This window comes from Corvus brachyrhynchos, unplaced genomic scaffold (assembly GCF_000691975.1).
Source record: "Corvus brachyrhynchos isolate BGI_N302 unplaced genomic scaffold, ASM69197v1 scaffold302, whole genome shotgun sequence".
NCBI lineage: Eukaryota > Metazoa > Chordata > Aves > Passeriformes > Corvidae > Corvus > Corvus brachyrhynchos.
Window position 1 is genome coordinate 4,542,047 of NW_008237244.1, and position 13,620 is coordinate 4,555,666.

Consider the following 13,620-nt stretch of genomic DNA (forward strand, 5'->3'; position numbering starts at 1 on the left):
CTTCCTATTTTCAACTTCTGGATTTCTCAATTCCACAATCTTCCATAAAGATCTGCACTCAGCCCAGCTTTCCTGCACCAGCACTCCGTGTCTCTTGGGATTCAGGACCTGCTGCAGGGGGCAAGTCTGCTGTAACAAGGGTAGTCTGAGTCTGGGGGTGTTCCTGCAGCCTCCTCATGGCTCCAGTCCCATCCTGTTGTGTTCAGGCAGCACGAGAGGACGCAGCAAAGACTCTGAAACCAGCACCTAGAAGCTGGAAATTAGATCAAGGTGCTCCAGCTGTCCCTGGACAGGAACAATTCCTGTCCTCCCTGTCCACACAGTGCATGGTGTTAAAAAGCCACTATGGAATGGTTCTGGAGTGACTGGGAGAGGCTGAAGGCAACCACGGGAGACAAAAGGTGACATAGGAGCTTCTCCAAGGATGTTGATTCCAACCCAGGGGCCCCAGCAGCAGGGTGACCTCAAGCCCAGGGACCCCAACAGCCTATGCCTAGAATCCCATGCTACATCCCAACCTACTGCCATCCCCCTCTCTGGGGACCATACCCTGGGCAAGCTCATCCCAGCACCCTGTGCCTGCTGCGCCAGCATTCCTGAGACACCCCAGTCAACCAGCACTGTTACACCACTGCGTCCCTGCCTTCATCAGTAAATGCTGGACTGGTGCCAGAGGGTTCTGTGTTTCCTGGGTGTCCCCATGCACTGGCTCTGTGTCCTTTGGTATCACGTCCAGTTGGAACACATCTATGTCTTGTTGGGTTTGTGTGTCCTATGGATCTGCATGTCCAAGACTAGCAGACATCTCCAGGGATGGAAGGACTGATGAATAAGAAACTAAGTCATTTTTTTATCATCTGTCATTCTGTAAAGTGACAAGATTTCACCTGTTGATCATCTTTTTCTTTGCTCTTATTTTGTTTTTTCCCCATGTTTGTGGTTTTGGCTCTTTTCCAGTTCTCTTCCATTTCCAATGTGTTGCTTCCTGTACAGCATGCTGCTGCTCCTTTTTCTTTCTCTTTTTCTTGCTGCCTTGACTCTCCAGAGCTGGTACTGCTACTCTGCCTTCCAGCTTGACTCTCCAAAGGCTGAGGTTACACTCAAGACTCTTTTTGCACTTCTGCACACACAAAACAAATTACATTAATTCAAACAGTCACCCTCTCCCCGTGTTTTTTCCTCCCAAATTTGGTCTGGGTTCTTTCTTTTCCTCTGCATATGTTTACACCAAAGCTTCTTTCAGCTGCTAACATAACGCCTGAAAACACATGAAACGTTCTGTTTGAAGGCAGAACAGCTGCTGCTTTGTGAGTGTAGAACACACCAGAAGGTCAGTCTGCTTCCACTCCCTTCTAGCCCATGATCTACCAGAGCTATTGATGGATTTCAGCTGGTGTATACTGGCCTCTACTGGTACCTGAGAGGCATTTTTAATGTTTATTGTCCAAATCTGTGTGCTCACTGACTGCACTGTGTGTTACTGAGGATGACTCTGACTGATCAGAATATTGTCAATGGAAATGTTATAGAAGCTCAAGAGGAAGACTTTAACTTCAGCATTTGTGTGTCTGTTATATTCCCAGTCTGCAGATTTACTCCCTGAAAAGGCCCCTTTGTCTTTTCAGCAGAGAGAGATGTTCCTCAGATTCTAGTAACACTGTTCTGATACCTGTCAATAATTAGAATCATCAATAGTTTTTAGCCAACCTAAGGAAGTTTTGGGGGTTACAATCCACTATAAACCTCCATCTATAATTAATAGGCGAATATGATCTGGAATTGAGAGCATGAAGCTATCAATGTTCAGTAGTACCAGAAATTTCTGGTACACAGTAATACTGTCTGATGTGGGGATTTCACTGGTGTAACCTTTGAAGATGTTGAGCTGGCTGGGTCTGATGTTTCGGCCAGTCTCTTTTCCACTCTCTAGAAAATGAAGAGTCACCCATCTCCAGGTCAATGAATAAACCACATTTCAAAGCACTCCAGATTAAACACTGACATAAATCTCTTTTCTATAGCCATGCCACCAGAAGGAGGAGGAGGCAACAATTTTCCTTCTGCAGATGATCACTAGATCAACTAAGAAAATATCTCAGGCTAGAAAAAATAAATTTTTGACTGCTAGAAATGAATTTTCATTGCTGTTACTGTTGTTGGTCTGAACCTGCAGGTTCAATTGCAGGACAATATCGTGTGCTCATGACACCTCACCAGGCTGTTGGTTGAGGATCCTTGGAAAATCATATAGAGACAGCTGACGGTGGCATCTCTGCCTCACCCCTGCAGCTCAAACACCTTCTCATCTACTGCCACTTAAATGGAGGCTTTTGGCATTTCTAACCCTCCCCCACCTGTCTTTAGAACACCTTTGCTTAAAGAAATGGTCCAAGTCCAATGGGTTCATATTTTCTATTCCATCACATTACCTCAGTCACTAACTTCTCTCTGGGGGAAATTACTGATTGGGAGAGAGGTCAGGAATGCAGGCCAGTAGCACTGACATTCCAAGGCATAAAATGGCTCATCAGGAGGAGACTACTGTGAGAGGGTGGGAGATGGGATGTATTTATTATTTGCTAAAACTGCAGGCATTTTAAAAACGAATTTATAATTTATTTTACTTGCATAAGTTTAACAGTCCTGGAAAAGTGTCATTGTCGTAGAGGTTACAGGTAGGGCTGGCTCCTATGCCTCAAAGGCTCTAGGAACCCACCATCTCTCAGTGATGTTAGGACCATTTATTCAGTCATCTACAGATTTTGGCAGAGAAGACCCATCAGGATCCAGAAGCAGGAAAAAAAAAATTATGTCCTTTTTCTGTGTTGGTAACTACAAGTCTGACACAGCAGGCTCAGCAGGGACCAGCAACTGAAGGGGCCTGAATCTGACCTAAGCAGAAAATGTAAAGTAACTTTTCAGCTAATGCATTTGATATAGCTAAAGACTAGAAATAAAGACCATCACTCCAAGCAAAAAGTTCACTGTAGAACTGTAGTAACATCATTATATAAGCCAACAGAAACATTCAGTCTTCTTTTTTCTGTTAATCAATTACTAGCCAATGAAAGTGAGTACACAAGTAAGTCCTATGGTTATATAAAATACATTAATAACATTTAAATTATCATATATGCAGCCTGTAAGTAACTTAAGTGAATACTGCTAAATTAATTTTCCCTTACTTGGGAGACAGTGAGAAAAATATGTATTTTGAGAGGAAAGCTTTTCAATTGGTGTTTAATACTTCATGCAGCTCAATGGACATAGGATGGTTTTAAATTATCAATTCCTCCAGACAACTGCAGTCATATAAAGGTGTCAGGGAGACAAGCACTGACCCCAGTTTTTCTGGCCACACGTGTGCACTGCCTCACACATAGAGAACACCAGAACTCTTGCAGCATGTGAGGTTCTCCAGACATCACAGCACACGCATTATTCTCCAAGTATCACAGTTTATACAGTCTAGTTTCATATAAGGGCACCAGCTTTAGTCATTAAACAGCTAGCTTTTAGTAAAAATTCCTAACAATAGAAAAGCAAAGAACATCCCAAAGAACATTTCCATGAAGGAAATACTGAGAACAAAAATGGGATTGTTACTACTCTTGTGATCTTTGCCTAGTAGGTAGACCCTACTTGGTAAAACAATACAAAGCATACAGAATTAGCTACAACTAAACACAACAAACCAGACAGACAAGCTTCTGTGCTTTTAAGTAATCAAAAAGTAGTTACTGTGAATGAAAGGACAGACAAAGTCAGCAGTTCAGATGAGTAAAGGAAGCATACATAACTGGAAAGCTCAAACCTTTCTTTACATGCAGCCATTTGAAAACTTTGAAAAGACTACAGCATGCCAAAAGCAAGGGCTTGTGACTTAAAGGTGCATTTGTTTTGGTTTCTTATTTTTCTGATGTTTTGTTTTCCCCTGAATTGCACTGGCTTTCTAATAGGAGGGTTTGATTTGTTTGCTATTAATGCAAGAAATTTTATCAATTCAGTTTGTGATCAGAGGCCAAATATGCTTTTATGAACAAGTCAAGCTAGTCTGTCTGCAAAGACAAACCACCAAAGAACCCTAAAATTCCTGTTTAACAAATCCATAAAGATACTGTTCTGCAGGTCTGAGGCCAATTATTTCCAAATACTTTATTTCTAGGATTTTTGTCTAAAGGTGAGATTCTGAACTTCAGCTGAACAGAAGAACTGTGACTGTGTTTTCATTATGGCTTAGTCAAGTGCAGGAAAATAATCCATCAGAGTACTATGTGTAACCAAACTATGTGGGTGTTTTCATTATTACTTTGTTCCGTCCTTCGCCATGATTTTACACAGTCTGCTGATAGCAGAGTGCCAGAAGTGTGCCAAGACCCTGACTCAACTGTCAGATCTTGCCAGACATCAACACCATTTCAGTTTGGGTGCCAAATTTCCTGAAAAGCATTTAGGACTTGGTAAGAAGAGTATCATTATGGTACAGGAGGAGATGAATGAATGATGTGGGGCAGTTCATGAGTTCATTGGAAAGAAGCACTTGGAAAACATGAGCAAAATCAGAGTGGGCCAAACAGCAAGATAGAGGATGGACATGCTTTTTTCTCTCGAGTGAACCAGTAGAGGTATTTTATGTTACTGTGCCAGAAATGCAGCTTTAAATTGAGAGCCTGCAGGTCCAGGTTAACACACACCCTGAATGAGTCTTCAGAGGAGAAAGGAGAAATGCCAGTCAGAGACTGAGGAAGAGAAAGTAAATAAATGGGGGAGGGGGGAGGGAAAAGGCAGAAAATATGTCTGTGCTTTGATATGGGTGGCACAAGAAGGAACAGACAGATTGCTTTCAAATATTTTATTATTTCATACAGTTTAATGAGGTTTCTATCCCAGGAAAATCAGAAGGGCACAACTCCAGCAAAGTCTTGTGTAAGTATGACCAAGTTTAGTTTTCATCTCAAAGCCCAGGTAACAGTCTCATTCACAATGGTGTTATCAAATTTTTTCCCCTTTTCCCTCAGATATACCTTACCCTGACTATCCCAAAGTTAGGTACCAACTCCCATGATAGAATCATCCATGGAAGCAATTCTTGAAGACTATTTTCTGCAGCAACCAGCAGTACCATAGCACATTATAAATATAAATGGATGGCAACTGCCTGCGAGAAATAAAAGCTGACTGCAGTACATGCTCAAATGCACATAAAAACAACTTAATCACCAACCCCTCCACTTCCTGCATGCTCCATCGCAAGTTCCTCTGCACCTCAGGTGTCAAATCTGACCTGGGGCCCTCAGGGATGTGGGGAAATGACAGAGAGTGATGATTCTCAACAGATTCCTAAAATACCTGTGTGAGGTATCAGCACTATCGGGATATATTAAACTATTTTACAGTACCTGTAATAAACATTCGGTCTTTCTTCTCATCAATCTTAGATAGTGTCCAGTGAAACATTACATGTTGCCAGAGGAAAATTCCTTGGAAAAGAAGGAAGAAGTTACTTTCTTCCAACTCAGGAGGCTGGGTACCCTGAGGACTGCTGGTCTTACTGTTAAAGACAGTACCTCTGCTTTCTCCTCATCACATGTTATAGATGGGCTTTTGGAGACTGGTCACTGAACTAATTTTGAAATTAAGGGGTTTTTTGTTTTTTCATGAAACACTACGTTTTTATGAAAGGCTTTGCTACAATAATTTTTTCAAAGGTGACTGAGCTCGAGTTGTCCACAAGAAAACAATGTGGGAAGGGAGCTTTAGCTGTGAAAGCTGGTTTGTTTTTTAGGTTTTTTTTTTCCTGAGAGCTACTTCTTGGTGTAGAAGTGGTTCATTACCTGCTGTTAGCTGAGCCAGGAGAATTACAGTGTAAACTTGCCTTAACGTGTCAGAATTTCCTTCTTAGTTCAATGTAAGTGGTTCAGGTAACTGTGTGTTCTTCCTTCTTTTTTTCCTAGGAAAGTTCAGTTTGCATCCTTCCAATATATTCCTGTGGCAGAACACTAAAACATCAAAGACAACTGAAAAATGGGTCAAAAAAAATTAAAGAGAGTGATCCTTGTGGCTAAGTCTCCTTTTGGAAATAGGAGTATCATATTTCCTAAACAGTCAGACCTAAGCGAGGAGAGTGAAATGCTGGATTGCCAAAGAACTCAAACTTCTGAAGACGTAGGTTCAAATAGCAAGTGAAAGTCAAACTAGACCTTTACCTCCTTTTTTCTTCCCAAGGACGGTTACAGTATTTCCTAGGTTTTAGCTTTCTTGAATCCATTGTTACTTCTATTGTCTCTCCCAAATCAGCACACAGTGTTTCTTGCATAATGCTGCTGCCCCTCTAGTTATGCTGGCCAAACCCATATTTTTCGGCAGCTGCTGGTTTTTTGATTCTGTTGTTTGGTTTCAAATGGTACCTAATTGAAAAATAATCTCTTGGCTTTCATTTCTTCTATGAGTAGCTTCCCAGTAATAAACAGTATAAACTAAAAAAGCTGTACTTCAAGCAGCATGGACCGGGAGTCACATGTGGAATAGAATAATTATGTCCTAAAGTTTGCAGTGCAAAGATGTTTTTCCTAAACTAAATTACTTGGAGTTCTATCCTACAGTGCTGTAATGGCAACATGACTGTTTTCCCTAGTGGTTTTTTTTGCATCCAACTTTCTCATTTTTATGGAGCAGTGACTTGTGCCAGAAAGTAAAAGTCAAGCATTTCCTACTGAAAAAATGGTAACAGTTCTGTTATTGCAGAGAGGTACCTATTCCAGGTATGGGATACTTCATTGATACTGTATTCCAAATAAAGAGAAATCCTGACTGAAGACATTTGTGTCACTGCAGATTTGCAGATACACTCTATGATTCATCCAAGATGTTCTCAGGTGGACATAGAATCACGAGTATGTGATGGGAAAGCAAAGAAAATTTACACATGGGGAGTATTTTTGGATTACCCTGACCTCAGAGTAAGTCTGATTTCAATTTTGTTAACACTAAAGTGGGACATTTTCTTGATACCTGTACAGTCACAAATCCAGTTCGTTGTTAACCAATGCCAATTCAAACAATTAGGGGAGGGATATTTAGCTTGTGAAATAATTCAGCCTGTAATGGACCTTGTTTCCACAGCTGGTGTAGACTGTTCCTCTTGCTTTTAGTGTACTAAATTTTAGGAGACTGTTTTCTCTTCCTAATTTTTAATGTAAAAGGGGTTTTTACATTTTAAAATAGCCCACTGACAACCTCCTAGTAATGTTGGTTATTAATGTCTTAGCAGTTTTTATGATGGATTGGGGTGGGGTTGTTTTGGTCTGCTATTTGCATGTTTTTATTTAATAGGAACCAGAAAATAGGACTGATTTTCAGCAGTGATGGCTTTAAACCTGAAGTTTAGTGATCTGAAGTTCATACTGGATAAAATACTAGTACCTGCTTTTCTCAAATTCTTTCAAAATCCAGTGTTAGAATTGTGCATTCATGGAGTTGCAGTGTTATAAGGTTATCTTGGTTCCTTGTAGAAGAGAAGCTGCCATCCTAGGCTACAGTTGGGGAAAGGGTGAAGAATGGGCCTAACTACAGCTTTGCATGGATTGGAGAAGGAGTTGCATATTCATGGAGTTGCATATTCATGGAGTTGCAGTGTTATAAGGTTATCTTGGTTCCTTGTAGAAGAGAAGCTGCCATCCTAGGCTACAGTTGGGGAAAGGGTGAAGAATGGGCCTAACTACAGCTTTGCATGGATTGGAGAAGGTTGGAGAAGGACCTCTCCTTCAGAGGATATTGCTGTGAGGAAAATTTGGGAAATTGCTAGGTTGAAGTGCTGGAAAATGGTCAAAGCAGAGGGGGCTGCTGTTTACCTGCCATGATGAGAAGGAAGTATCACAGAATCATTTAGGTTGGAAAAGACCTCTGAGATTCAGTCAAACCTGTGACTGATCACCACCTTGTAAACTAAACCACAGCACTAAGTGCCACATCCAGTCGTTTCTTGAACACTTCCAGGGATGGTGACACCACCACTTCCCTGGGCAGCCTGTTCCAATATTTAACAACCCTTTCCATGAAGAAATTCCTCCTGATGTCCAGCCTAAACCTCCCCTGGCCCAGCTTGAGGCTGCGTCCTCTTATCTTGTCACTAGTTGCCTGGGAGAAGACTACAGGAGATTGATTCCTTTTGAGAGAACAGGGCTGCCTCAACTGTCCTGACTCAGCACGTTTGGAACAAAACATAACCAAGTGCAGAAAGAGGCATTTGTAATGCTTGCTCCAGATCACAAAATCAACAGAGCAAATGTGCAGCTGGCCTGGTAGCAGCAACAGAGCCTAAGCCTGCTCTTCATTTGGCAGGAAGAGCTGCAGTGCCTGCATAGGAATTAACCATTTTCTTTTCACCAGACTTCTTTGCCACATTCAGAAACACCAGCGATATGATACCGCAGCTGATTTGAAAAGTTAAAGATTTTACATTAAGAAAACAGCCAGTATGCTCCCAATCCAGTACATACTGATTCTTCTTGGTTTGTATCACCTTGATTATTCCATCTCTAGTAATACAGAAACTAGGACCTGAGCTGAACAAACTCAAAGAGAAATGTCTTACTTGGGAATAAAAACCTGCAGAATTTACCAAGACCTGTATCACAAACCAACTTCAAACATGTAAAGCAAAATCACCAAATAAAGAACGTAATGTTGGGTTCCTAAGATTTCTTGCATGCTGACAGTTTGTGATAAAAAAAGCCACAAATCTTGTTCACAAAAATTCATTATGTAGCATTTTACACTAAAATACAGAATGTTGTTATGCAGCTAAGCATCTGGGGAGCTTAGCCCCAATTTTAAAAAAAAAAATCTCTAGGAAAAGCAGCTATTTACTAGAACAAGGATGAGGGCAGAACAAACTACCAGATTTGTGCAATTGAATCAAGCTGAATGTTAGGAAGCGTTTTACCATACAACAAATCAAACAGATTTACCTTGACCCTAAAAGATGCTGAGTACAAAGCTCCTAGTAATTTCCCACAAAAAAAACCCCAGATCCATATCTTTAGAGAGAGAGGACTAAAATTATCTGAAATGTTCAGGAATATGTTTTCACAGTACCAAAGAAAAGGAATTCAGGGAAGCCATGTAGGAGTTTGTCCTGAGAGACATGCTGGATACTGAACAAAGGGGCAGTCAAACCCACATTGCAGTGACAGCTGTGGGCAACAACAGAGACGAGGCCAGGAGGAAGATACAGCCAAACTAAGAGCAGAGTGAAAATTCCAGAGGTAAAATATGTATTTTATTTTATCCATGCTAATTCATACATATTAATGTATGGACTCTCTTCCTTGGTTGCAAAGCTATCCTCCCACTACCTACAGTCACTTCAATGCTCAATCTCAACACACAGTTAAGTAATTTCTGCTAAAGCTTTTCCTGACAGTTTTCTTGCATTCAAATATACCTGCTCATTCTTCCAACTTTGAAGCATCATCCCTACTTGCAGGAAACCTGCTCCTTGCACTAAATAGAACTACTTAGCTGATTTATAGGGCATTTACTGTAACTGCTTTTGGGCACAAACAAAGCAGTCTTTTTTCTTTTTCCTTCTCTCAGCAAAGAATCAGAACTGTCAGAAGTATCCATTAGCACAGTGTTTGTCCAAGAATTCTGTCATATTGCTGTTATTACAGGAAAGACAAGAAAAGCAATCTCAGACAAGGACATATGACTTGGCAGACATATGAAAAAGAGATATCAGCCTAATATTCCAAGAAGAAGCTTAACTACTGCCAGCAAGCTGACAGCTACAGTTCATGTGCATCTGCTGTTTCCCAGGAACTGCATTTTGCAGAAGTGTGAAGTCAGACACTTCACAATTTTAGCAAGTTAAGATATTAAAGAAAAAAACCTCAGCACTCTGAATCCATATTAAAAAAACCAAGCAAACTTTAATATGTTTTTTTCCAAGATCTAATATATAAATACAGTGGTAATAACGTACTCTTCTTTTGTAAGCTTGGATGAAATATATTGAAGTCCACTTTTCGCATGTTATATAAATAATCATCTAAAGCAACCTAGAAAAGAAAAAAAAAGCTCAATCCAGATGGTGCACACAAATAATTAGGCATTAAGTTTAGAAAGCAATACATGAAACTGAATGGGAAACTGCAAAAAAGGCTTGACAGTTTGTGCTATTAAATGCTAGTGTAATCATCACATTTCAAGCATATAAAAAAGGCAACTTTTGTGAAGAGAAGTGTTATCTTTTAGTAGACCAATCAGCAAATTATGAAAGTAGACAGGCTTTGGGGGTCTTGCATCAGAACAGCAGTCTATGAATATACAGACATCTTGGTTGGAAAGATGTAGTTAAAAGAGAAGGATTAAAAGTGTTGATCTAAACTGTAAGGTTCTACAGTCAGGCACACATTACGATTTTTATGATTTTCAGGTGTTACATCCTCCCAAAACAGACACATGAAATAGTAGTTAACCATGCTTGATTTGATACTCTTCACAAATATATCAGCACAGTAATAAGTCCATCACTTAAAGAGTGCATGTATCACACCTACCGTACAGAAAAAAGCAGGATATGCCTTCACAGGAACTTTCTTACTGAAAGATCTAGCCTAAAAGTAAATGGGGTAAGGTGGGAGGGAAAAACAAAACACAAAAAAAAAGTACTTAGCAGAAGAATTTGCCATTTCAGATTAAACATCAAGTACTATATATAAGGCTTAGAGGCAACAAACTGTAAAACAAGCATTATCCCTTCTTATTTTGACATCTTGAAACTGTAACGTTTCATTCCATGAAAGCTGTGTACAAAAGTAGTTACACCAAAGTATGTAATACTGGGAGAGTCTTGCTAAAATACTTATATGATTTGACAGACTTCCAAGACCACATACTATAAACCAAGGTGAATTAGCATTCCTTGTTCCAACAAAGTCCCAAGTAGAATGTGGTTTAGTGAATACAGTTTAACCTTTTTTTTTTCCCCAACAGATAAAAATGATGGAAGACCAGAAATGCATTTTTCTGAGTGCATCTTTTTGGTTCAATGTTGCCATCAGTCCCAGGAGCCCAGTTATAAAAGCTCTAGTTAACATTTCTGAGACATCTAAATGATCTCAGTTCCCCAGTATCTACAATAAACATCTAAAGCGTGGCTGAATCAAATCTGCAATTTAAACTCATATTCAACTCAGTACATCTAACAGAGCTGAACAAGTCTTCCTGTAATGCCTGTCTATAAAAACAAAATTCCTCCTTGTTTTGCCTTTTCTTACAGGTTAAAACAAACTAACTCTCTATAAATACTGACAAGAATGTGTGAGTTTGTTAGCTTAGTTTTTCATGGACCCTTCCCGACAACTGAGAAACAACAGCCTGAAACTTTAGAAGGAAAAAATTAACAATCTTTTCAGAAGACAAATTATTTAAAAACTTTGAGATATAATAACACGTGTGTGTGTGTGTGTATATGTATCTCTAAAATAGAAAAATGTTCTTCCCTGATCTAATGCTCTGCCCTACTATTATTAATTGCAAGATGAAAAAATAAAGTAGTCTTGTTTGACCTTCTTAACCCAGAATGGGTCACATGTCATGCAGAAAACATTTTATCTCCCTTGGTAAGCTGAGTCCATAATGATGTAGCACAACTGAGACAAATGCAAAAAGCCAAAAGGGAGACCCTTTTAAACAAGGGGAATCAGGGAAGGGGTGCTAAAGAGAAAGAGGGAGAATGTGTAAATGTATTTGTAGGCTTTCAAAGGGAACACTGTGGGACTGACAGAACATTTGTTATATGCTTTCATGCTGATGAAACACACAATTCCTAAGAAAAACTGCAATCTCCATTATCATATTTTGCCATCTGCTGGTCAGCAGTTGCAGTGTCAGAAGACCTGACCATACTCCAGAAACCTTCCTCCCAAGATTAAGGGCCACATACTACAACATGCTTCATGTAACATGGCTGAAACTCCATTCAGCATTTCAGATTTATGTGTCTTCTGGCTGTGGAATGGGGGTGGTAACTGTTACCCTCATCCTCTAAAATATGTGCTTTGCGTAACAAATACTGAGATGGCTGAAACCTCTCTGCAGTTTTAAACTTTACCTACCCTGTAATCCCAACTAAAACAAAGGATAAATGGCTGGAAAGACCCTCAGGCAAAACAAAATGGTGATTTTATGCAGCAGAACAAATGCATTTAAAGGTACCAGCCCATTAGATTCACCTAAAGTCCTGAAATACTCCACAAGCACTGCCAGCAAAAGCCCATTTTGTCCATTAGGGCAGAAAGTAGCCTTGTCCTTGCATTAACAAAGACCATCTGATTATGAAGGAGGCCAACACCCTGTTACTGCTGCCAGTTATGGCCAGTTCAAGTGGCTTGAACACTATAGAGTTCCTGCACTTTCAACTGATGATGGAGACTAGAAGAACTCAATCACTGATGATGGAGACTAGAAGCAAATATTCAGAGAGGAATTTTTTTTAATTTAATTAAGATGATATAACCCATCCATTAAAAAACATACACGGGGGGAGAAAAAGGGAGGAGGGCCAGGATCAACATTCAGTTGAATAAAATGCTAATGCTGTCCTAATCTGGTTTCCTTGGGTTTATACTTCTCTATTTAGTCTCCAGTTACATGATCACATTGCGTATTTCCCACAGGACCCTCCCAGTGCTTAACACGGGCAGGGCTCTAAGAATGAAGTGGGAAGGAAGGAGGCCTGTTCTATTCAGAAGTTGGTAGACTCATGTTGGGAGCCAGGGGACCAATGCACTATGAATTATTGAATTATCTGGAAGGTTCTGAAGAACCAAATTCTCTTCCTACTTCTGTCCCAAAGTTTCCATACAATACCAGCAACCAAATTTTAAGTGTGCGGACCATAAATACACATTACTCATTTTCCATGCCTCCCATCCCTGATACGAGGCATTACAGGTCACGCACTTGGCATTTTTCTAAGCCAAAACTGCAACTAAAGTCAATGGGTTTTAACACTGTGCATTATGGGTTGAAGGGTGGAGAATAAAAAACTAAAAAGCCAAAATATTTCAGCTTGAACAAAGATAATTGACAGTTTTGATGTTGTACTTTTGTCTCTGTTCCCTGCCTGTAAATGGAATAAAGTTTTCTTGGGCATGTGACCACAAAAACTGAGACATCAGTTCAAACAACATGAACAGGAATGCTTAAATGCAAATTATAATTAGTGTATGAAAAATAAAGCCAAAGGATACACAGAATGGTTTGGGTTGGAAGGGATCATCTGATTCCAACCCTCCTGCCATGGACAAGGACACTTCCCACTAGACCAAGCTGCTCAAAGCCCCATCCAACCTGCCCTTGGACACTTCCAGGGATGGGGCAACCACAGCTTCTCTGGGCAACCTGTTCCAGTGCCTCACCACCCTCACAGTAAAGAATTTCTTCCTAATATCTAATTTAAACCTGCTGTCTTTCAATTTAAAGCCATTATCCCTTGTTCTAAACGCCCTTGTAAAAAGTCCCTCTATGGCTTTCTTGTAGGCCCCATTTAGGTACTGGAGGGCTGTTATAACACATAGACATTACTAACATGAAATAAAAACACTGATCAGC

The 13,620-nt window shown here is 40.1% G+C and overlaps 1 protein-coding gene across 4 annotated transcripts in view; it reads right to left on the reverse strand.

Moving 5' to 3' along the window:
- Positions 1-9,906: 9,906 nt before the first annotated feature.
- The window catches only part of NDUFAF6 (NADH:ubiquinone oxidoreductase complex assembly factor 6), a 14,227-nt gene continuing 10,513 nt past the window's right edge, over positions 9,907-13,620 (reverse strand). For all 4 annotated transcript variants that reach the window (XM_017730380.1, XM_017730379.1, XM_017730382.1 and 1 more), the window contains exons 7-8: positions 10,563-10,619; positions 9,907-10,061 (exon numbers count right to left, since the gene is read on the reverse strand). In XM_017730380.1, coding sequence (XP_017585869.1) covers positions 9,933-10,061; positions 10,563-10,619 — 186 coding nt within the window. In that variant the 3' untranslated portion in view covers positions 9,907-9,932. The remainder of the gene's footprint in view (positions 10,062-10,562; positions 10,620-13,620) is intronic.